Raw genomic sequence first — 26183 nt, 5'->3', positions numbered from 1 at the left:
AAACCAATGGGTTATTTAAAGGATTCGTAAAGGTCAATGTCTGATTATTTATTTTATTATTCGCAGTTTTAAATAGATTAGATAAACGCCTAAGTTCATACTTTTTTTCAACGCAATTCAAAAGAATCTCCCACAGTATTTGAGATTGAAAATTATAAGTATTCAATACGTATAGGCCTTCAATAATATTTGGAATGCTTATTTGTTGGCACGGAACTTATTAGAATATAAATGCTTGATGACATTTACTTGTTAACTTCCCGTAGGGTAAGTTATAGTAATCGCAAAAAAATCGAAAATGAAAATTTTTGCATTTCTCGACGTTTCAAAACCTTCTGAACATTTTGGCATACCTTAGAAAAAATGGATGTATGTGTGTGTGTGTGTGTGTGTGTGTGTATGTATGTATGTATGTATGTATGTATGTATGTATGTATGTATGTATGTATGTATGTATGTGTGTGTATGTATGTGCGGATACAAATTTTCGTCGACGATTTCGGGAACACGGATCAACCGATTTGAATAATTCAAAAAACATTCGATTCGTATTGATAAGGAGACGTGCTGATTAGTTTTTGGCAAAGGCAGGTCTAGCCGTTCCGAAGATACGGGGCAAAAAGTGCCACGAACGGTACCTCCGTTTTTAAGAGCACGGAGCGTCCGATTTGAATAATTCAAAAAACATTTTACTTGTATTGACAAGATGTAGAATTGATCAAATTTTCATGGAGGTAGGTCTAGCGGTTTCGGAGATCTAATGAAAAAAGTAAAAAATAATGCCATTCGGCGGTTAAAAATTATCATTAGACATATGCACATCAAATTATCAGATATTTTATAGAGATTTTAACAATAAGTATATTGTTTTTTTTTACATTTTTATGGGTTCCGTACCAATGCTTATGCGTTGGACGGCGGCGCGGCACATGCGCGCTTTGATATTTCGTCTCTATGCAGTTCAAGCAGTGCGATTGCTTTGAAAAAAAGTTCAGAATTTCCAAAATATGTCAAAATGAAGAAAACATTTTTTTCAAAAAAATTTTTTGTATCAAAAAAAAAATTTTTTTTTTTCATATAAATTTTTTTTTCAAAAAAAAGTAATTTTTTGTCAAATTTGTAGTTTCTCAAATCTATTTTTTTTTTGATTAATTTTTTTTCAAACATGTTAATCGTTTTCAAAAAAATAATAATTTTTGGTACGGGAAGTTCCAGCAATTTGCCTTAAGGCACGATGCCCTAATTGCCTTAAGACAGAATTCCACTTACAGCTAGTATAATGCTAAATTCCCATATTTGGCTCTAAACTGTTCGTTTTTAGCATATTCTGTCTTATAACTTCTCGACGTTTTAAGTCATTTTAAATAGTTTGAGACCAAATTTGGTAAAAGTATGTATGTATATTCCGATTTTTGATCTTTCATCAGCGATCGGTCAAGCCTTTTAATTAGCAGAAACAATTTGTCCACATTTTAGTTTAAACATTTGAAAAGTAGTCGAATGATATTGGCTAGGACTAGTACTGATTAGTTTTTTGCAACGATCAGTCGGGCAGTTTCTTCGTGATCAAATGACTAATCTCTTTTTGAGACCAAATTTGGTAAAAGTATGTATGTATATTCCGATTTTTGATCTTTCATCAGCGATCGGTCAAGCCTTTTAATTAGCAGAAACAATTTGTCCACATTTTAGTTTAAACATTTGAAAAGTGGTCGAATGATATTGGCTAGGACTAGTACTGATTAGTTTTTTGCAACGATCAGTCGGGCAGTTTCTTCGTGATCAAATGACTAATCTCTTTTTGTAAATGAAATTTAACATGGAGATAGAGGTCATGATTTAAGGCTTAGACCAGACTCAAAGCGAACATTCTAAAATATTAGAGGCTTATGAATAGTGGTTAAATATATTATGAAGTTCTTCCAGAAAGGTGATGTGTCTTAAATACTTACTCACATATTGATATCTATTTCGATAAGGTATGCCAAATTGATCTAATTTTTGCGTTGTTAATCACTTACTTTACGAGAAGGAACTTATCAGATTTGCAATAGTTTAGGCTGACACAAGATTTTTTATATTAATTTATATATATATATATATATATATACATATATATACAAGTATATAGGTGTAGCTGCGTTTGTGTATTAGTTTGTTTTCCTTTGAAGTGCGTTATTCCTTTGTCCTCTCAACTTTAAACAACCCTTTGACTTATATTGTCTTTTTACCTTACTCCTACGCATAAGTCCACATTTCCGTATTTATATATTTATATATAATACATATAGTATTCATATATCTTTACATATTTTATCATTAATAACAACATTATTGTTTGAGTTTGTACACAATTATTCTTATTTTTTAATTTTTGATTTTACATACCTAACAAGTATTACATTATAAATAGAAAACGTCCGATCTTAAATAATATGTTTTCTGTTTTTAATTGATTATTTCGAATAGAATATTTTTATCATTCTTTTTACTTTTTAACTAGTAGAATAGTATAGTAGGAAAAATATTAAGTTATTCGGAAATTATTTTCTTTTTTCATACTGGTTGATATCTAAAACAAAATTTTTGTTACATGTTGTAGGAGCTGCTACAAAAATATTTGTGTATGAACCAATCTATGTACATAGCAGTTTTATTGGTGTGTTCTTCTAAATACTTTACTTTTTAAATATAAATGTGCGAGAAAGAATTAATTTATTTGCAGTACGTCTAAAATTGATTTACAAAATTGCTATGTATTAATTCTGATGTAGATTTTGATGTAATTAACTTGAGAATGTCATGGCTGACTTACAATAAAAAAAGTTATGGATATCATAATATAGATATCAATAAGCAGCCTTTCTTGTCATGATTTGTTTTTCACTTCAAAAAGAATATAAATTAGAATTAAACCAAATAAAAATAAATAAATGCTATATTATGAATTGGTTTACAAAATTTTGATCCGTTAAATTTGATGTCAAAATGCTCCAAATTTTTGATGATGCTGCATAAACCTTATTTGTAAGAAATATATTTTATTTTTTGCACTAGGTTTGAAATAACAATCTTTATTATCTGTATATTAAAAGACTCTATTTTTGTTTTTTTTTACTTTTTTACTTCAAAGAAGGTAAAAATGCTGTTCAAATTTAAAAGAAATGCTGTTCAAATCAATGTATTTGTGTCTGAATTAGTTGAAAATGAACAAAATATTTTTGGCTTCATAACTTTTGAACGGTGTTGCAGTAGGACTTAGGTGAAATTTTACAAAGCAAATAACAGCATTTGTCTTAATTTACTTTTATATTACGCGAATATATTTTTTCACAAAAAGAGTCAGTAAAAAGACAATATTTGTATGTGTAAATTCATTCAATTATACAAAGACTTACATCTCATTTTTATTGAATATTTAAGCTGAACTATGACTGAATAAACATAATCAATTTAATTTTATGCAGGTTCTACCGATTTTTAATTTTAATGGATATTTTTTGTTATATAAAAAATGTGATTAAGACAGTGTAGTATTAGGAGGTTTAATTTATCACATAATTATTTTTTCAGGGCTATTTTCACTTGGAAACATATTGCTATCTATATTGCCAAGTGAAAACTGTTGTCACTACTGATTGACAACAGGCTGCTCGAAACGGGACTTCTGATTCAGGTCCAGTCGTTCTAGCCATTTACCTACGAGCAAGCCCAGCAAATAAATGAATGTATATTTACGATCACTTAAAACGCTTTCTTAAACTAAACTAAATGAAATAAATTGTTTTCCAAACAATCAATACTTAATCCAATCCTTAGTGTGTCATTCCCAATCGCACCTGACAAATTCTAGTTTTCCACATACTTATATTTCTCCAAGAATTCACTACAAAGCTTAACCCAACAGTATATATCCGTTCTCTCTACGGCGACTCCAACTGGTCCGTGAGGAGGCTCCCATCCCCATCTTTCCATCTTTTCCTGCCCCTTTGGGGCGGCGGGAGGGTGTTCGGGCGCACGCTTGCTTAGCGGTGCGGGGGCACAATGGGGACTGCAGAGCGAACCCCCTTTCGTGGAATTCCAAGAATGTGCAATTAGAGGACGAACGAGCTATGTGCGCCCCACTTTGTGTGTATACGTTTCGATGTGCGCCGGTGTTAGTGGGTGGCAGGGAATGGGGTGCGTAAAGGAAAGGACAGGGTTAGAAATAATACATGTTTTGGTGCTTGAGGGTAAAAACTGGTTTTAATAATATAAAATAAGTTGTGGGCGATATATTGAACAATAGAAGAATACAATAGAATTTTCTATATATTTCATCTGCGATTCATTTACAAAACCGTTTTTTGTCCAATATTTTTATTCGTGAGCATATTGTTTATAATTGTCGGATTAATTATAAGTCCTTATAATTTAATGCAAGTAATGCAATGTCTTGAAATTATTAATTGTATATTGAATATTGAAAATTTGAGAGTTTAGCCTCGTAGGCCACATATTTTTGGTTTGGTATACTGTTTTAAGAAGACATGCAAAAATAAAATATTAGATTCATGTCCCCAATACGACTTTCTCATTTGCTATCAAAGTCATATACAAAATACGTGTGTTAAATATGATTTCAAAACTAATAATTAATTTTTGACAAATGTTAGAAGTTTTTATTTTAAAAACTATAATAATTTTGTTTATTATTTTTTGCTTTCAACACCAATCAGAAAACAATATCTTGTGAGCTATTTGGGTCAATTTATTCACTCACACATTTATAAACAGACATATGAAATTATTGTGCTTTTTAATGTATTAATAGTTGTCACATTTTTCCAAATAGTTGCTCATTTTTCTGAAGATAAGGCTAATTGTGTCTTCTGGAAACTTCTTTTACAATCTTCTTCAAACTTGTGTCTTAAGAAGTTGGACGACTATACAATTTGTATGATCTTCCAGTTTTAAGAAATATTGAACACTGGTTCATTTTATTTATACTTTCTATGAAATTCTACACTAATTAACTAAAACAGAGTAAAGATACAAAAATCTTATTTCAACATATCGAATTGCAAATCTAACCAATTTTTAAATCAACTGCATCTCACACGAAACTAATTTAATTAATAAACAAATTATTTACTATATTAATTAGTATTATCACTAAAAAGTATAAAAAGTTATATAATTTAAATATAAAAAAATAATAATTTTATATTATATTTATATCACTTAGAATGAAAAGCAACATTTATTTTAAATTTGATGCTAGTTAAATATAGGTACTGTATTTCTCTAATCCACCAAAGCAAATTTAGTAAGAATATGTTTTAACCATTTCTACTTGGATGCCGGCGCTTCGGCGGCAAAATTCATATAAATAACGGAATTTGCGAGTGCAAAGGCTTAAGTTAAATAAAGATCTTTCAGAATAGATCGTTTATTATCAGAACCCACACCACATTTTGGCGAACGAAAATTAATACTTTTGATCTAAAAGACTCTATAAGGAAGGTATGAATTTCACTATAGGGTAGTTAAATCTGATATCAAATAGTAGTGATATTTATTTTTCATGTAGAAATGGTCTTCTAATTGATAAAACATCATTACGTTAATGTAGGAAGAAGTTTAACACCGAAAACTCCCTGAGTTGCATTTTACCTTAACCTGTCTTGAGGCAAAACATTTGTAAAAATTTCCATAACTGTTTTCAAAATGATATCAAAATGAATAAAATTAAGAATAATTCCTGATAATGTAAGGAACTCTAACAAGTTGTTATAAACAGAATTGTCTAAGTGAGAAGATGATCCAGAATAGAGATCAATGCCAACAAATTGAAAGTGACACGATCGTCCAAAAAGGAAAAGCAAAACTGAAGACATCATTTGGGAAATCAGGAACTAGATGATGTGCATCATTTGAAATACTTGGATAGAATAATAACTAAGATTAGATAGTGCACGAGGATGATAAAAGTAAAAACTTATCCTCGACTTGCGAAAAAATTGATAATGCGATATATTTTGAGTATAGATCAGAAAAATCGGCTGTAAAAACTACTTGAAGAATTTTGAGAAGTGGTGATGAAATGGGTCGACATGGTAACAAATGGAGTACTTCGAAGAGTAAGAGATGAAACAAAGTTATATTATTATAGATCCTTATTCTTATTGGAGATAGAGTACTCCTGCACGACGTTATCGAATGAAAAATAGATGGACTGCAGTTACGAAGACAAAAAATATTGTAGATAATTACTAACAAAGCGAGAAGAGATGATACTATATATTAAAAGTCGATGCACCAGGAAAGGGAGCATGGAAGCAAAAAATTGAGAAAAGTTTGATAAGTAAAAACTGATATATGAACAAGAGAATAAAGAGGGGTAAATTAATTTGGCAGAGTATAAGAAAAGGGTTGATGCGATCTCCACAAAATATTTTACCAATATACATCTATATTTCTGCAACCCTGTACCAAAAAGCTAGTCACTAACACTGGGCCACTCCGAAGTTTAGAGACAGAGACAAAAGCACACGTGCGCATTACAATGACTGAGAGGGAAGGAGATGGACTAACACGCTACCGGAATATATGATTTTCTATTGTACCCAGCTAGATTCCAATATTCGGAGAAATATAGACGCTTATATACATACATATATAAAAGACACAACATATATATATATATATGTATATATATATCACATTTCGCTTTATTGTATAATATACAGATATCCAGGCTTATGTTTTTTTTACAATATAGAACTACCATATGGTGAATTATATATAGAAACTAAATAAATATAGCAATTTTAAGCATGGGTGAAATCTGCAAGAAACAGTAGTATTTATATTTGTGCAAGAGTATTTCTTCTATCTTTTGAATGATGGACTTGACATAGGCCGAAACGTATGGATTCAATAAATTTGTAATGTTTAAGGACCCCCATAATTTAAATGAATATTACTTTTATTACACTTGTCCTGATGATCCAATGGAGACTGTCAATTTTGTCTGCCACCAAATAATAGGTATAATCCAATTTTTATCTGAGATTAGTAACATCTCTTGGCATCATAAAATTGAAACCAACTCTTAAACATTTTGTTTAACATTTTCGTTTCAATGTGGAATTTGTATCAGAAGCCTTTTATGCTAATACTCATAAAGATAACTCTGGTCTTGTTAGGATTAATGCAGAAGAATTCTTGTTTCTTGTTTGTATTTTTACCCTGATCTTTTAATTATTTATAACTAAAATACAGCATTTTTTAATCTTTTGCTGCAACTGTGATAATTGATAATCAGAACAAAATTGGTTTTTCAACTTGCCTAGATGGAGTTTCATAATTTGACTTGACATCTTTTGGACATCTTAGATTTTTCACTGTTGATCATTACTATTATAATAGACATATACGTTCTGAACTATGCTTTTTATATGAAATATTTATGTTATATATATATATATTAAAAAAGTACTAAAATATATACCCTATCTAGTTCTTTTTACAATAACATCAATTATGGATGTAATGCACCAAAAGTTTGTAATATGCTTATCTATTCGGAATCATTGTAAAATGTTCAGTGTTCTGATTAAAGCTCAACATTGACTTATTCCTTTTTGTACGAAACAAAAACGATTTTGTAAATATATCTATTCGTTTTGGATAAATATATCTATCTAATTATATCAAGATTGAAACAACAACAAACTGCAATGGCAGGAGTTATTAACAAACTTACTTCCAAAGAAAAACACAGTTTCAATCAATTCGCTAAATTTTCTAGAAGATTTGGTACAGATCTATAATTTAGGGACCGATTCTGCCGCATAACAGACCAATGTTATGGCAAGGCTATATTATGTAGAACTTTCTACACAAAATCGTTCTAAATATTGTCAAAAGCCATGTGGTTGCTGTGGAAGCAGGCGTTTTTCTCAGGTTCTCAGATAAAAAAACTTAAAAACCTAGAAACCGCACAAATGTGAAAAAGAGATGTTAGATAACAGGGTCTATCTGACCCAGCTTTTTAACATACAAGTGACCGCACAGCAAATACATGACATTTTGACAGTATTCAGTATGATTTAGTAACATAATGTATGCAAGTTGGAGCGTAACATGGCCTTGCCATAACATTGACCTGTTGGGGAGAATCAGTCCCTTAGTTTTATTTCTTATTATTTGTATGTTAGTTACTATAAATGTCATTTATTGTCAACAGGTCGCAACGAATTGATAGCCCGCTATATAAAACTTAGGACAGGAAAAACGAGGACCAGGAAACAAGTCAGCTCACATATTCAGGTGCTAGCCAGGCGGAAACTTAGAGAACTGCAGGCCAAACTTAAAGTGGTCAGTATGAATTTATAATCTGATAACCTAAATTAAAAAATATTATGTAAAGGCTGTTATTTTAAAGGCATCTGTTAGGATGACGAAAAATAAGTTGTTTTAGTGTTTGTTTTAAAAAAAAGTATAAATTAAGAATATTTGTTTAATTTATGATTTTAATTAAACTCTTCTTAATGTCAAAGTTAGTAAAATATATTTAGTGAAATACAGTTAGTACCCGTAAAATATAATTATAATGAAGACATAATACTAAGTAATTATTAATACTTAAATATAACACAAAGAACGTACAAATGAATATGGGAAAAGTATTAATTAATATAAGATAATAAAAATAATAAAGTATAACGTATAAATGAAGATAATACAGTATAACGTGTAGAGAAAGAAATTATTTGTTTTTTTTTTTGATAGTTTTTTGATGTGTTATGATAATCAACATATTTATTGATTTTAAAGTTAGAAGAAATTAGTTCTATAGATGAATTTAAAAGAGCATTAGATTTAGGAATGTGATATTTATAATATATATAAGATTGTGATCCAAAGAACATTAAAAGATAGTTATTCAAGAATTTGAGATCATACAAATTTATAAATACTATCAATATAATAAATCCTGAAATTTTTATTAAAATGCTCTTTTTATATTATTACAGCAATTCTGGCAACCTGGACTACAACCGGGAACATCGCAAGAGTAAGTGAATTCAACTATATAAAATTATTTATACTTTTGACATTACCTGTATTTTTGTGAATAAACAGCAACAGTTTTAGAATGAATTCAAGCAACAAACCATAAAAATCTGAATTAATATAAATGAATATTTGATTTTAAAAAAAAATGTGAGAATATGCATACTTCAATTTGAAATAGAGGACGAATTTCTTCTTCTCCTTCCTTTATTCATATTAAATAAATAGTAAAAGATTAAAATAAGGAAATTGTGAAAATTTGAACTAAATTATGCAATGTATTATATTCATCTACATTTTACTGAAACAATAAAAAATTATGATCTTTCTATTTATGTATTACAGTGTTAAACCATTTCCCCAACCTGGAGGCGCGTACGGCGGACCAGGTTCGCAGCAGACGCAACCTGCGCACGCGGCTGCAGCGTCCGTGGGCGGTAAGTTTATTAAATAATGAAAATAACAACTCTATTTATTATATTATTTCAATTTAATTTAAATAATATATGTGTACTAATATCTTATCTGTATAAAAGATCTTAGCTTCCTCGAAACGATTTGTCAGATTGGTATTAAGATGTATTCACCCAAGAATAGATTAATTTATCGATATTTTATGTATCAATTATTATGTAATATTTCAATTATGAATATTCATCGATTTCTTTGCAGCAGGTAGCCTGAGCGACGTGACGACAGCTGGCGGCGGCGTCGTTGTCGCTTCACCAGTCGCTGGTGCAGGAGGCGGTGCCCCTCCACCGAGTGTTCCGCCATGGGAAGGCAGAGCGATCGCGACTCACAGATTGAGACTGGTCGAATTTTCCGCGTTTATGGAGCAGCAAAGAGATACTGATACGGTAAATATTAATTGATAAATTGACTGTTTTTGATTTTCAAACCGATATCTGAGAACTTCGATATGTTAAAAAATCATGTTTTTATTGTTGTTGCACAGTAATCACGAAATTGGATAACAAACATTTGTGATGATAATTATTCTTAACTACGTCGCTGTTCAGAGGCAACCTAATGGTTGTTTTATCTATATTAGATAAATATTAAATCAATTTTATATTATAGGACAGTGATAATACATTTTAACTTGCAAAAATGCTGTGTAAGGTTATTCTCACCTATCCAGTCGCTACAAATATTCCTATGTTTAAATATCAAAGATGTTTATTTTGTATACAATATATAGATTTATGAATATGTGGTTAGATATCGATGATTAATTTTAGTACTCTTACGGGACAAGACTAAATCATCGGAAATTCAAGCCACATGATCAATTTGGAACCATTCAAATCGGATAATTACAGTGTAGCAAAGGTCTTTGCTTAATTTTTCCAGATTATCATTATCATATTAAACGCTGGTTATGACAAAACAATTATATGATACGAAGTTATAACGCCATTTAAAGTATAAATCTTATTGGGGGTATCAGAGGAGATGTAGCTTTACTAAAATACTATTTGAATAATAATACAACTTTCTTATATTAATAATAATTCTCTTGTTTTTCATTATGATTTACAATGATCACTTCTTGGTTCACATGCATTATACACAAAATTTAAATGTGTTGCTTTGGATGTATTCAAATGCCAGAAATATACAGCCGATAAAATAAGCTAAAATATTATTGAATATGAATGATAGTTTCTTACATGTAATATTTAATTACTTATTCTAAATGCCTCTACTAAAATAAAATAATTATGTTTAAAATTATTTAATTTAACGTTATTTTTTAATTGAGAATTTATAGTCAGAATGCACATTCATTGGAGAAAGCTTTCTAGCTTCTATAATTTCATTATAATATTTTACATAGTTATAGTTCATTATAATATTTTTTATGTTTTCTTGCTTTTGTATTATAAGGTCAATAAGTAAAATAAATTAATAAATTTTTAATAAATATTAATTTATTTTCAGTATCACAAACATTTGTTCGTACATATAGGAGGCTCAGCAACATATTCAGACCCACTCTTAGAGGTAAGTGGATAAGGACAAGATCAATTTTTGTCTCATTATATGCTAATTTCAATATTCGTGTCAATTATATAATTTAGTTGAATAATATGTAAAATTTGCATAAATTATATGCCGCAGTTATAATAATAAATTCAAGTTTTTTATAATATAATATAATATGAAAGTTCAGAAGAGATAGATCTTCTACTTCATATCAAGTATTAGATAAGTGATCTTTTTATGCATTATTTATTGGAATAATGATATTTATATTGATTATAAATTATTTTTATAAAAAGTTTATACAAAATTTATTTACATATGTGAGTATGTGAATATGTGATTATGCATTTATTCATACACAACATAACTTTTTTCTAGCAATACGACTTTGTCATTTATACAAATATAAGATAATATTGCAGTCGATTTTACTACATATATTTCTTGTTAAATGCATTATCGATAAAAAAAATATAGTTTATGTTATTTTAAATGTTCATTTAAAACAAATCTTTCTCCTAGGCTGTGGATGTTAGACAAATCTATGATAAATTCCCTGAAAAGAAAGGTGGTCTGAAAGAGCTTTATGACAAAGGTCCTCAAAGTGCCTTCTTCCTGGTTAAATTTTGGGCAGACCTCAATACAGATGTGCGAGATGAAGCTGGAGCATTTTATGGGGTCACTAGCCAGTAAGTAATACATTTTAATAATTGAAAAAGATGATATCAGAATTATTTCATAGTTTAATGACAATTTCAAATTGGAAGCAATCTATTTGCCAAGTTTAAATGTTTAGTTATTAAATAAAACTTATACATCATTTCCATCAGGTATGAAAGTGGTGAAAACATGACGATAACATGTTCGACAAAGGTTTGTTCCTTTGGCAAGCAAGTGGTTGAAAAAGTTGAAACTGAATATGCGAGGTGTGAAAATGGGCGTTATGCATATCGTATACATCGTTCACCAATGTGCGAGTATATGATCAATTTTATCCATCGACTGAAACATTTGCCAGAGAAATATATGATGAACAGTGTTCTCGAAAACTTTACGATACTGCAGGTAAGTTGTAGGATAATGGGCTTGATATTTCAAAACATCTAACAGTTTACATATTGAATTATTTAAATTATTTATATAGTATCTAGTTTAGACACACTTATTAATTTATAATTTGATTTATAGGTGGTATCTAATCGAGACACACAAGAAACATTACTGTGCACAGCATATGTTTTTGAAGTATCGACTTCAGAACACGGTGCACAGCATCATATTTATAGACTTGTGAAAGACTAGCGAGCAGCTAGACGCAATTTATGAAATTAAATACTTACAAATTAAAACAGAGAAGAGATTCTATATATAGATTTATATATAAAAAAAAATATTTAAGATACAAATCACACATCCTCTTCGGTGAGGTACAGTGAGTCACTAGCACAAAATGATTTGCAGAGTTTAAAATTGATATTTGCACAACATTCGTACTTATAAGAATATATTAGGATTTGACAGTTTATTTATTTATGATAATGTCGATTTTGAATTATCTGCCATATTATTTGCCAATAGTTGGCAATAAAATGTTATAAGAATGGACTCTAAACCAAATTTCAGTATTCATATATAAATAGATGATTAGCTGCTTTGGTTTTGATGAAATTTGTAAGTAACATAAAGAGAAAGAGATTTTATATATAGTAATATATTTTTTAGAAAAAAAATTATTTAATGTTATCGATATCGGTAGATGTAAATAATTTCGATATATCATCAGTGATAGCTGCAAAAGTTGCTGGAGTTTCATTGTTAGATTAACTTGAGTTTACTTTTGTGATAGAGAAGACATCGGATATTAAGTTCAATGACTAAAATCACAGTTAATAGATATTAATTTATGATTAGCTGCAAGTTAAAGTCACTGTTGTCTGCAAGCAAGTGAAACTTATATTAAAATTCAAAGTTCTGAATGCACATTGCCATATTTTATTATGAATATAAATGTGATTTGTCTGAAATGTTCAATTGAAAGCATGTAGTGTTGCAATAATTTCGGAATGCTTTATGAATTTCTATCAAAAATGTGTGTAGAAATCTATTATGCAGTCCAATGAAAGAAATCTCAATGATAGTATAACTGTATTTCCTTTTTGAATTAGGCGGTTTTTCATGTTTTTTTTTATTGTGGCAGCACTGCATGTGTTCGATGTGCGTTCGGCCCAACTTCGTCAGTTTACCTGTCAAACAGTTTTTCAAGTGCAAAAAAATATATTCTTCAAATTTTGCAAAAATCAACTGTATCTATTTTAAAATCTGCAAATATCGTTTATGTTTAAATAAACAGTGACATTTTAACAAAATCGTACAAGAATTTTAATAAAAAGTTCTTCATGGATATAAAATCCGTCAGTGCCTACGCATATAAAAATACTATAGTATTTAGTATTATTAGAGTTATTAATACGTATTATTAAACTATTTTAAATAAAAAAAGTAATAGTCTTAAAAAGGATCTTCATGTGTGTTCTAAGAATGAATGTGCTGTAAATCGGAAAGTGATTTATTTTCAAATTTTATTTGATTTATAATCGTATATATATTAGGATTTAAATTTCGTCCATGCGAACGCGTGCTTGTGATTAAAAGTAAGTTTTTTTTACATATACATATATATAAAAAGTTGTATACTTCTACATAATTGTATTTTTCTATATGTAATCTGTGAATTGACATCTTATTTGGTTGAATGATCTATTGTGCAATGCAAATTGAGGGAAATAAAAACATCTAAATTGTGAATAAATTAAGCAAAAATTAAAAACTATCATCATCCATAAAATAGATCAATAAATTAGTGGATAGTAAAGTCAATGGAATTAATACTTAAAACTTCATTTACACTACAACCATACCTAATATACACTAAAAACATATTTAGAAAAGTGTCCATAAGCTTTAGTGCAATTTCTTGTAAATTATCCATAAATAGAACATCTGGAAATTATTTATAATATCTTGAATTAATCAAATTTATAAAATTACAAATTTCTTTACATTGGTTGAGATTTTGCTCAAAATTCCACAATTTACAATTAGATTTTCTACCCTCAAAATCTTTTACTTCATTCAACCAACCTAGGATATCATCATGGTTCTATTTTTAAAATATCGGTGACATATTATAAGTAAAGTGTGATTTTTTCAATATAAGGCAGCTTCTAACGACAAATTTTCAATGATATTCTTATAACTGTTAATGTGGTAAATAAAAATCTGTTATATAGTTTAAAATATATGACGATTAAGCAAATCCATAACAAAGAGCCAGGTTAAACTTGTCTCATCCAAGATATTTTTCATGTATTATAATAGATATATAACAAAGGCCAAAATTAGTTTGGTGGATTAATCGAGAAAGAAAGCTCTGAAATAGTTTTGTTATTCGATTTACAATTGTCTGTTGTATCAGTCATTGAGATTGAGTACACCAAACAGATTTTGGCATATCAACAAACTTTTAAAGAATTAAGTATTACGAACAATTTGGTTAAAATTCTTCTTAGAAGTCGAATTTTGTTTAAAAATTTAAAATTACAGAATTTTTACAGCTTTGAGATTTAAATTATTGAAATACTTACATTCATTATAGATCAATTTACTCATTCTCTTAAACTATAAAATATATTTTAAACAAATTGTTCACTATTTCTTATTCTAACACTTATGACAATACAATTATAAAGCATCGTTCCGTATCACCTAGACAAAATCCCCATGACGATAATACTTCTTTTACAAACATAACAATAAAATAGATTAAATGATTAACCAGGACAGTTAAAATAACAAAACTTATACTATTTCTGCAATATTTGAAAAATATTCTTTGTATATTTTGGCATTATAAATGGGAACCGTGGAATAAGCAAATTTTTAATTAATAATTATTAATATTTTAGCAGTGCAGATCTTTTTTTTACTTCTTATGATTTTGAGAGTTTATTTATTTTATATTAATGATGGATTTATATATATGAATAGTTTATATATTATACTGATAATTCGAAGATGTAATTTTTAATAAGAGTTTTTATTTAGATACTATTACTATTATTGCAAGGCAGGTCTAGTATATTTAAAAATTTAATCAATAATAAATCTTAATGTAAATGAGCCTTAAATGATGTAATTGATTTATTAGAAAACAACATTCTTGATTCACTAATATAATAAAATTGAATCCATTTTTTAAAAAGTTTCTGGGTATAGTTGAACTAAATATAATTAATAGTATTATTCAGAACATTTAATTTCTTTGTTGCTGATCGATTTCAATTTATTCACTGAATTTCTAAGATAATTATTATACAAAATAGATAGATTTTTTGATTCTGGGTAAGGATGTAACATTTTAAATAAGAAAAATAATAATGTTTTACCTAAATGACTGAGTTGATTTTAAGCACATTGCATCTTGTTTTATATTATTTTTTATTTATTGTTAAGAACGATTATTTCCAATTTTATATCGTGTGACTTTATCAGCTTATTTTATTTTTTGTCATTGTTTAATATGGTTGGTTTCAATTATAAAAACACAATTACCAAAGGCTCATTTATTTTTTTACACAATTTCACACATAACTCCTTTACTTATGGTTTCGAATCATTAAATCTCTTAATCATATGAAGGTTTATAAGTTATTGTAAATCCCGAATTAATGAATCAATATGTATCTTAATGTACTCCTGCTATGTTTTTATATATGTTTTAATATTAATATATAAAATGTAGGGTTAATACATTCGCCATCGGTGCGAAGGCAATTGATTTTTGATCTCTAATTTAGTCAAAACAATGATTATTCTTTTTGTTAAACTTTTTTTTATTGATTAATTAGTTAGTGATCATCATTATTCATCTTGAGTGACATTCACAGATCTATAAGCATGGTGATAGAATCGAAGTTATACTTTTTGAGGTGAATAATTAGTCAAATTATGAAGTGAATTGAGCCAAAAATAAAAGTTTGATTCATATCGTTGAATACTTTGTTCTATAAATTAGATTTTGACTGTGGCAATTTGGTTCATTGAGGATATTGAAGCATTAATTGATGTGAAAATTAATTTTAATATTGTATTTCTAATACTAATCTATTTGCATATGCCAATAGGTCATTATAAAGAAAGATTTTTAATATATTTACAGATATTTATACTGTAAATAAACATCATATTTCAGATATGTACATCAAAGTGTAATTTTGATTTCTCTTGAATTATATATCCAAGTTGTTCAGATATAAATATTAGAAGTTGAATGCCGAACAGATGTTGTGCTCATATAACTATTTCTCTGATTTTAACCAAAATCCTATACTACACTATTCTGTTTATTTATTTGCATAATTTGCTTTGCATTTAAAATACTGAAATATGGACATTGACTTCAAAATTCAAATGTTTTATTACTATTTCAAGATAAACAACTATTTGTTATCTAGATACATAGCCCTCATACAAATTTCAAATACACAACTATATAAATCTGATACATTTGCAGTATAAATATCATCAAATATAAAGAAAAATTTCTCTTTACGATAACAAGTTAACATATTCAAATAGATTATTAGAATACATATTATTTAATGAGTATTAAAAATAATTGTCACTTGAAATTAATTGCAATCCTACAATTTTAAAAAGAGATTTATTGCCTTTCTATAATATGTTTATTACAATTCGAGTTGATTTATTTATTTGTTACATACTAATGTTACTTGAAAGATAACAATTTTACAAGTTGATCCAGATTTGTTACGGTAACATATTTTACATGTTTACTTCAATAGGCCAAATAACTTTTTGCTGAAAATGATTGAAGTAAAAGAAATTTTCAGTTATTATCAATTAGTTAATTACAATTTTCACATTTTTAAAAACTGATGTTTTCTATGAGATTTATTTTGTGTAATAATAAAGTAGACTTCGGTTTCAAAACAAAATTTTTTGAACTACGGTTAAATGGTTAATATAGACAAAAATTTACTAAACAAGTAATAAAATAAATTTGTTAAGTCAGTTTTGAAAAATAAGTATATTCAATTTGTTTGTCTCAAGAGAATTAATTTTGTCTTATATTGACTTTGAAGTCGATTAGCAATTTTTGAAAAAATTGTTAAATATAAAGGCACTAAAGCAGTCTTGAAGTGCTTGTGCATTTATAAATATTGCCCTCAATTTTTCAAAGTTTTAAAATGCTACGATAAAATATGAAGTATGATATATTTTAATTTGGCAAATATTGTAGAACAGGTGATAAATAAAAAAAAATATTCCCGATAATCCATCTGGCAATAAGTAATTACATTTTTTAATTATAATAATGGTCGTTCAAATTGTAACTTGTGATCAAAATAGAACAAATATTGAGATATATTATAATATATTATGATATAACAAATATCGAGATATATGATAGTATATTATGATACATTATAATATATTATGATAGTCTCTATGCCAAATTTTTCACCAAAATTCACCTTTTTTGCAAAACTAGACATTCTATCACCACGCAGAAGGTCATTGTATATATTGTGGAATATTACAAACCATTTACATACTGCGATTTTCTTCTAGTTATGAAAAATTGTTTATTGTTGATTTTGAATTCGTATTTTTATAGTTGCTTTTATACTGTATAATCAAATTCGAATTACGATTATGATGTTTCTAAAAGAATTAATTGATCGTATAGTATATAACATCTGCAACTCAATTATACATTCTTTATTTATTTTATCATTTACATGAAAGGAACCATTTCTGCATGATTGGTTGCAACCAGTAAAATGTGTTTTTTCGGAAATTCTTTAATATGATTTACTTATTTTTTGATCGTAGTGTGTTCTTGGCCTTAAACATATTTCATTAAGTGACTTAACATTTGATACTTTTCCTAGTATTGACCGATAGATTTTAAGAGCAGTTTGTCTTTTTCCAACAATTTTTACTTCTTAACTATTCATTGAATTTGCATTTGCAAAGCTTCGTTTGAAATACGTTTTAATTTTAAATAACTGATGATGAGATATACTGAAGAACAGAACTTGGAGTAGCTTTTATTCGATACAATTAATAAAAAAGTTTACTAATTACTAAACGAATTGTATTTTAAAACAAAAACAAAGGTATTGAATAAAGGCCATAAAGTTGATATCTCATCATGTTTTATTTTGTATCAAATATTATAATTGTGTTCTCAATAATAATGTAATCCAAGTTTCTCAATATTTTCTCCCACTTTGCACAAAAGGAAGACAAAAGATAATAATACTTATAAGGGAAAAGAGCAAAATAATAAAAATGAAAAATATTTTTAACTAAATCTTGTATAAATGTGAAAAAAATTGCAAAGAAAAATAAATATATATATAATTAAAGTACGATGGAGGCTTGTACTGATTTTTTAGAAATAATTGCAAATCAAATTGGGATATGTTACAAATAATTTAATATAGTTTACAGCAGATGTTCTACATTCTGGATTGATTATTGGACCTTACTTTGTTTTACTATAAAAACTTAGCCAGAATAATTATTTATTATAGTTACTTATAACAATAAATACTTTATACAAGTGCTGGTTCATGTTATTAGAGAATCTTTCTATTATATATTTATTTAAAAACTTTTCCAATAATATGCATCTATTTTTCATTTGATTTGCAATTATCTTTAAATTCAACAAAATAAAAGGAAATGTGTTCCTCATGAATCGTTTCTCTCATTGTATATTTCGTGTAGGTTAAAAGAAATTATAATAATTATAAAAATAGATATTAATATCAAAAAAATATTTGAAAAAAAAAAACGTTTTGTATTATTACCACCGGACAAATAAAATATATCTGTATTTGAAAAATGTGTTGTTAATATCAAACATTAATATATTAACAATAATCCAATTGAAACTGAGTAAAATTGTTTGTATGTATTTAATAGAGCTCGACGTACCATTTGTAAATGAAAACTCTACAATTGTTAGTCTTCGACTAAGCCCACAAATACTAAAATTGATAAGACTTCAATAAAAGTACAATAAAAAACTGCAATAATATTAAAATATTAACAATAGTTCAACATATAATATTTATGAATAAGTTGTGTTATTACTTTAACGAGCTCTACAGGACATACAGTTTACATATACTAGAAAGATCTAATTGGACTAAAAACTCTTTAACGCTAATAGTACGACTCTAAAAACTGATAAATTTTTAACAAAAAACCTAAGTATTCAATAATAAAACCCCTTATAAAATAGCGCCATATTGATAAAGTATTTCTGCCAAGAATGTTGATTTAGTTCATTAGATTTGCTCTCTTAAAAATAATACACTATTATTCAATAAAACATCAAAAATAGTTTTAAATTTTAAATATTTATTACTTACATATTAAAATATTTTTATAAATTTTGACCTTTGGATTTTTAAATAACAATGTAGCTTATATATATATAATTTACTATGCGTATTATATTTTACAACATTTTAGATAGATTTTTCAGATAATAATTTAGATAAAATGAGTACATGAATTCTTTAAAAAGAAGTACATCTTTTACTATATGAACTTCATCAATAAGTATAATTTTATAATGTTGAATTTATTGATTTCATAACATCATGTAGATGGTTAAAATGCATTAAAATTACAGATTAAAATTGATTTTGTAAAGTTTTGTTTATAATTTACATATTACATAAATATTATATTTAAATTAATCTAAATTTTATTTTCATTAAATATATGATTTATTAAACTGCTACTAAAAAGTAGCATTGTCATGAGCCTTAATGAAATAATTTCATTTTAAAAAGACAAACTTGGAAGACATTCGATTCTGAAATTGCCACTTGGCGTTGCTTGAAATTTATATCAAGCATAAAACGTTTCAAAAAATATAAAAGAAACGAAGTTAAATAAAATATAGCTTGTGCAACAACTTACATACACTCATCAATATCATCATACCCTGATTTTTACGCCTGATTTGCAAACCACTAATAAATAACCTTATAATTCATTATATAATCTGCCATTTGTACTATAATCTTTCCCAAAAGGTGGGATTCTCTGTATAGCTCCAATTGTAAATTTTACAACTTGGATCATCAAACATAAAATTCTATAGACTATAACTTTTACGCATTTTAATCATGGTCTGTTTGTCGACACCAACTTTGGTGCATACATTTTCTAAATATCTTATAAGAGCAGACAATCGTTTCTCTTCTTCCCATAATTGTTGGCATTCCATCATGCTGAAATCGAGACTGAAGTTCTTTGTTTGGGCTTCCAATTTTTTCTTATATCTAAACAATAAAAAGTATAAATTAAAAATTCAGTTAGAATCGAATAATATCAGATAAATATGAAATAATTACCTGCTACGTCTACTGGCAAAGTTGTTCTTTGCTCTTTCTTCTGCTTGAGATGCATCTGAATATGTCTTTAAATTTCTAGACTTGTTAGGATTGTATGAGAAGTCAATTGGATGTAGTTTTCTCTGTTGTTCTACATACTGCTGTTTCTTGATTTGGGACAATCTGTTCATTTTGTAAAGTTCATCTTTTGGTTGGAAAACTTTGAAATTTGGATTCAGTTCAAATTCGATTTGATCAGCATTTGGTGGAGACGAGTTGCCATTGCCCAGTGTTAAGATGCCGGAGTCATTGCTGAATGTTGAAGGTGGCCTTTCTATGTGATCTAATGGAGGATAATGGATAATTGAATAAACAAAGAATATTAAAATAGTTAATGGATCATTTAACTTAATTTACTTTAATAAGATGAATTGAATTGAAGTTTGGATGAATACCAAATTGGCTATAGGTACAATATTAAATGGAAATAGTGATCATATAGCGATTTGAGGTGCAGAGAAAAATTCAGGATACTGGCTAACATAGAGCAATACTTGCATCAACAAGAGCACAAACAATAATTTTATGAACTCATTATTATGTATAGTCTTAAATAAGCTTAAATTAGGTAAGAATCTCGGAATTCGAGATACCCAGCTGTATGTCTGTACATACTTGTATATTGACTCCCTAAAAGTTGTCTCAAAACCTATATATGGTAATTATATTCTATCATATGTAGGTTTTGAGACAACTTTTAGGGTGTCAATATACAAGTATTTACATACTTACAGCTGAAGCTGAGTATCTCGAATTCCGAGGCGAACTTACTATAATGACTGGACTAGTACTATCTTGCAGTTATTAAATGTATTACTCAATTTTAAATAAAAGGTAAAATAAATCACCACCTCAAGCTGTTAATCTTACCTCTTATCCTTTTATTGAAGTCTCCTTGCCTCTGTGCCATATAATTAGCTATAGAAACCTCATATTCGCTATAGTTATCAAATTGTTCAGTTTTTATTTCAATTTTTGGTGAATTGAGGACAGAGTCGCATGATCCTGGGCTTAACCTATCATTGGTATCAGGAGAGGCTGGTGACATGTCCAGAGGTCCATTGTTATTTATAGAGTGTGGTTGCACCTTATCGGGTAATTCAGGCTTTATTGTATAGTCCAAGTGATCTGGAGTCATTTTGAACTTCTGTTGATCGCTGTGGAGAAAAATTAATGTATAAATGTGTTTAATATAATGGATCCAAGAAAAAAAGGCAATAAGCAAGGCAAAGAAATATTGATACAACTTCCCATACCGGAATTTAAAAATTTTACAAGCTTTTTGATTGTAATGTAATTAGATGTTTTAGATTTTTTGAAATATTTTAAAATCAAATGCAACATTTGAAACTAATTATTTGTTAATACTTTCAATCGTGTAATCAGGGGTTCACAATGATTTGCACTCTTAAAAACTGCATGACAACTGCTCCGTCAAAGTCCCACTAAAATGAGAGGACTTTGCCCGTTTTATAAAAGAATAATCGAAGCGCGATAGCGCCGCGTCGAAGCACAACAGTTAAAATTAAACAATATAAATCCTGGTACGGATCACGGATAAGTAAACAAAAATTGTACTTATTAAATTTCTACAAATTATCTGATAGTTTGATGTGCATATGCTTAAAGATATTTTTTGACCAACAAGTGGGATGTTTTCAAACTTATTTTTGAATTACCAAAACTGTTGAGCCTGCCTTTCGAAAAAATTAATCGATTCTTCATTTAGCCAGTACAAATATTTTTTTCTTAATCATTTAAACCGGTTAGTCTGTGCTCTCGAAATCGTTGACGAAAATTTGTATCCGAACACATAGAAACTTATAGAAACACATACAACCTTTTTTGTCTAAAATTGATACATTGTAATTTTCTAATTAATCATTTTAAAGAGGCATTCAACAAGTTTTAGTTGAAGACATTTCTCTTTTCGAAAAAGAAAAATGATTTTGTGATATAAACTGATGAACGAAATGGAAAACAAACTCAAGGAAAGGTTCCGTATTACAAAACTTTCGAAGTTTTTCTTTGAATATACTGCAATATAACTGAGATAACTACATTAGAAGTACCGATGATAACAATTTACTATTAAGATGGTTTTTAAAACTCATGTTGTTTCTGATAATCATTAAAAATCACGATATTTAGGCGGAAAATATACCTATACCTCTGGCATCCGTAAACAATTTCATTATTAATCGGCCTTGAACGTTGATCAATTAAACATATCAAATAAGACTTATTAAATGCAGTAGTAAACATTTTCCTTTTTTTCCTAGCTAGACTTAATGGGATTTTTACGGGAAATAGCCGTGAGAAATAGTGGGTGAAAATAATTCCATAAGAGGATTCTCGATTCTGGCTTTGGACGAAAAATTAAATATAATTTATATTTATGGATGAGACTGACAGAAAGGTTTTCTAACAACAAATGGCAAAATTATAATTGTGAGCATTTGAGTTTATTGCGACAAAATCAATGTTTAAACACCAAAACCATTTGGCTTCATTCTTCTTTTTGCAGAAAAGAAGTGTTTAAACCAGGGCTCCTTAAACTTTTGACGTTTGCGACCCCATTTATGATTGCGAGTTTCTTGACGATCCCACACATATTAAAAAAAAATAACATTTTTAAATGATTTATTTATTTGCTAACAATATACATATACATATGAAAATATATAGTTTAAAAAGTCGTTGAGAACATAAATATATCAAGACGTGATGTTATAAAATGATATAAATATTTTACATTAAAAATTATTTTTTTTTAATTTGAAAATTTGTTTTATTTGACTTGAATACATACATTGATTTTTATGTAGTTAATTCAAATAAAGCAAATTTTCAAATTTAAAAAAAACTAATAATCCCTCGCGACCCCAGAATTTTCCGATGTGACTATTTGGGGTCGGGACCCATAGTTTAAGAAGCCCTGGTTTAAACGATGTTTTAAAACGTTTGCAAGTTTTATTAAAAAAGTTGCGGTTTTTCCTTTAAGAAATGCTTGGAAATTGTTGTTTCATTAAATATAGAAAAACTTAATATGATCCAAAATAAGGGTTTTAGTAACTATAATAACCGTTTTGAAATATGCGTAAAATAATGTAAAGATATCAATTCAAAGTCATAATGTCGATTTAATTGACAAGGAATCACTTAAATTTCACTTTTAATGCTTATTTTCTGTACTATATACTTATTTCATATGCTATATACTTACAAGTCAAAATTATGTAACCAAGTTTGTACGATCATCTCGGGATTGTCTGGCTTGGACAGCAACTTTCTCAACATTTTCAGGATTCTATAACAAATAGAATTAAATTTTATAAATTTACTCTTATTAATATATGTATACAATATTTAAATACATAATGTGAACCGAAAAATTTGCGATTTAAATTATATATACTTTAGCCTGCATTATTAACATATGGACATGACATTCAATTCATTTAAATTTATTTTCAAACCATATTTAAGCTAGTTTCTTGGTGGAATAAAAGTTATGGAACGACAGTAATAAATTGTTTGCATATAAAGAACTGGGACCTATATTTAGAAACGTTTTTAAAAATTTAATGCTCTAAATTTGAAGCAATGCTTTGTTAAAATCAATATTTTAAACATTTATCTGACTTAAGGTGACAATTGAACCCTTTGAACCTTTAGAAAAGGTAAATATAAATATATGTGCATGAATATAGAGTGTTATGCCTGAGACAACTCTGCAAGGATGAGAGACATGGATGCTGGCGGCGAATGGAAAAGAAAACGGACAGATAAGGTAACAAGTGAGTCCTGTGAAAAGTGGGCCAAGAATGAACTTCCCTGGGCACGGTCCAAAAAAGGAAAGGAATCTGGACAGGAATTATTCTGCAAAAAGTGCTTTTTGCACGACTTCGTGCAAGGCAAAGCTTGAGGATCTAATAGAAGTATTGAAAAAAAGAAGAATGCAAATGATTGACGAGTTAGTGTACTGCAAACCGGAGCACAAGATCAAGAAACATGGAAGCAGAACTTTCAAAATATAGTTATAATGGAAACGATAAATGAGGAATGGGAAAGGAAATCGTTGATTTGTGGTGACCAACACCATGGACCTGCCTTCGGGCAGACTTATAAGTAAATATTATTATAATGTGTCGTGTTGCATTTGAGTCTGAGGTAAAGTTTTTTTCCACATTTAGCTCGAACCAATCAGTGAACCTATAAGTAAATAAACCTACATACAAATTTTCTTCATATTTCGAAAAAAAAAATGAAATAAGTGGGAAAATTACTAACTTTAATTTTTCTTATGATTTAAAAAAAAAACAATAAAAGAAAAGGCAAATTATTTCTGCATTATTTACAATTCTTATTTACAAACATGGGAGTAGAATTCATTTTATGAATTATGCAACTTAAAGTTAAAAGTTTTAACAAATATAACTAGTGTCGCATGGCATCGTGTCTTAAGCCAAATTACTGAAACTAACCGCATCATAAATTTAAAAATTTTGATAAACTGAAAAAATAGATTTAAAATATTTGTCTCTTTAAAAAAAATTGAAATACACTTTCATAACTTGAACTTTCCTGAAGCGCGTAAGCGCCGCGTTGCGTACCAGTGGATAAACATTGGTACATAACCCATAGCAATATGAACAAAATTTATAGTTATTAACATCTCATGATTTCTGAGATCATTTTTGCCCGCCAGATGGCATTTTAATGTAATGTAATAAAGTGTTTTTTGAATCATTTTTTCAATAGTAAGCCAAAATGTTCAGCAATATATGAAACGTAAAGATATATCAAAATTCCATTGTCGATACTTTGCGATTACTGTACCTTAACCCACGGAAATTTAATATGTTATAAAATCTATACCAATGAACACAAATTTACAAACAGAATTGTATTCACATTTTTGGCATAAGCAACCGAATGATATTTGAAATCTGAGAAACGATTTTGATAAGATCCACACAGGTGACTTATATATATATATATATATATATATATATATATATATATTAACAAAGTCTAATAATCGGGCATAACATCAATAAAAAACATGAATTTCTTTCAAAAATTTATTTTAAATCCATACGTTTCGGCTATAATCCTAGCCTTCATTCAGTGGAAACTAAAAATAAAATTAAAAACTAAAAGAATTGAATTGGAGTGAAAAGAAAAAATAAAATAGTAATTAGTACTTACAATTAGTAGATCTTAGTGTTAAATTGGAAAATTTTAATAATCCATGGTATTAGGATATGGTAATGCACTACACTATATATTATAAACATTAACTTGAAATTACACAATATTTTCACAAAATACTGATTTGAAAATCTTGGTAAAAATATTTTTTAAAAAATGTCTTTCTCCATTACATCTTCAACCAGTCTACGAATAACACACTATCCATTTGTGATTTTTTCAAATCAGTATTTTGTGAAAATATTGTGTAATTTCAAGTTAATGTTTAATTTTTTATAAATGAAAAATAAACCTTTTCTAATCAACAACTAGCAATGAAAATTTGAAAAGCGGTCATTTGACCGCCACCGGTAGGGATAGATACAACATAAAATGTTGGTAGGTTTAGTGTTAATATTGATATTCAAA

General features: G+C 28.0%; 2 protein-coding genes across 2 annotated transcripts in view; one reads left to right on the top strand and one right to left on the bottom strand.

The window, feature by feature from the left end:
• LOC113364272 (transcriptional enhancer factor TEF-1) overlaps positions 1-12482 on the top strand; it is a 325049-nt gene extending 312567 nt beyond the window's left edge. The window contains exons 4-11 of the mRNA XM_026606759.1: positions 8234-8364; positions 9024-9064; positions 9409-9500; positions 9736-9920; positions 11008-11070; positions 11575-11741; positions 11883-12117; positions 12241-12482. Coding sequence (XP_026462544.1) covers positions 8234-8364; positions 9024-9064; positions 9409-9500; positions 9736-9920; positions 11008-11070; positions 11575-11741; positions 11883-12117; positions 12241-12354 — 1028 coding nt within the window. The 3' untranslated portion in view covers positions 12355-12482. The remainder of the gene's footprint in view (positions 1-8233; positions 8365-9023; positions 9065-9408; positions 9501-9735; positions 9921-11007; positions 11071-11574; positions 11742-11882; positions 12118-12240) is intronic.
• A 7443-nt stretch (positions 12483-19925) lies between these two features.
• LOC113363354 lies at positions 19926-23868 on the bottom strand. The gene is made up of 4 exons (XM_026605846.1): positions 23785-23868; positions 21429-21715; positions 20520-20841; positions 19926-20447 (listed from the first exon to the last, which is right to left on the bottom strand). The coding sequence occupies exons 1-4, from the start codon at positions 23856-23858 to the stop codon at positions 20261-20263; spliced, it is 870 nt and encodes a 289-aa protein (XP_026461631.1). The 5' UTR covers positions 23859-23868; the 3' UTR covers positions 19926-20260.
• Between the last annotated feature and the right edge of the window lie 2315 nt (positions 23869-26183).

This window comes from Ctenocephalides felis, unplaced genomic scaffold, assembly GCF_003426905.1.
Source record: "Ctenocephalides felis isolate EL2017-DRISC unplaced genomic scaffold, ASM342690v1 CF-g0.4_SCAFFOLD_00845, whole genome shotgun sequence".
In the NCBI taxonomy this organism is placed as follows: domain Eukaryota; kingdom Metazoa; phylum Arthropoda; class Insecta; order Siphonaptera; family Pulicidae; genus Ctenocephalides; species Ctenocephalides felis.
Note: the sequence above shows the minus strand (reverse complement) of the source record. Positions and strands in the feature narration are given on the sequence as shown.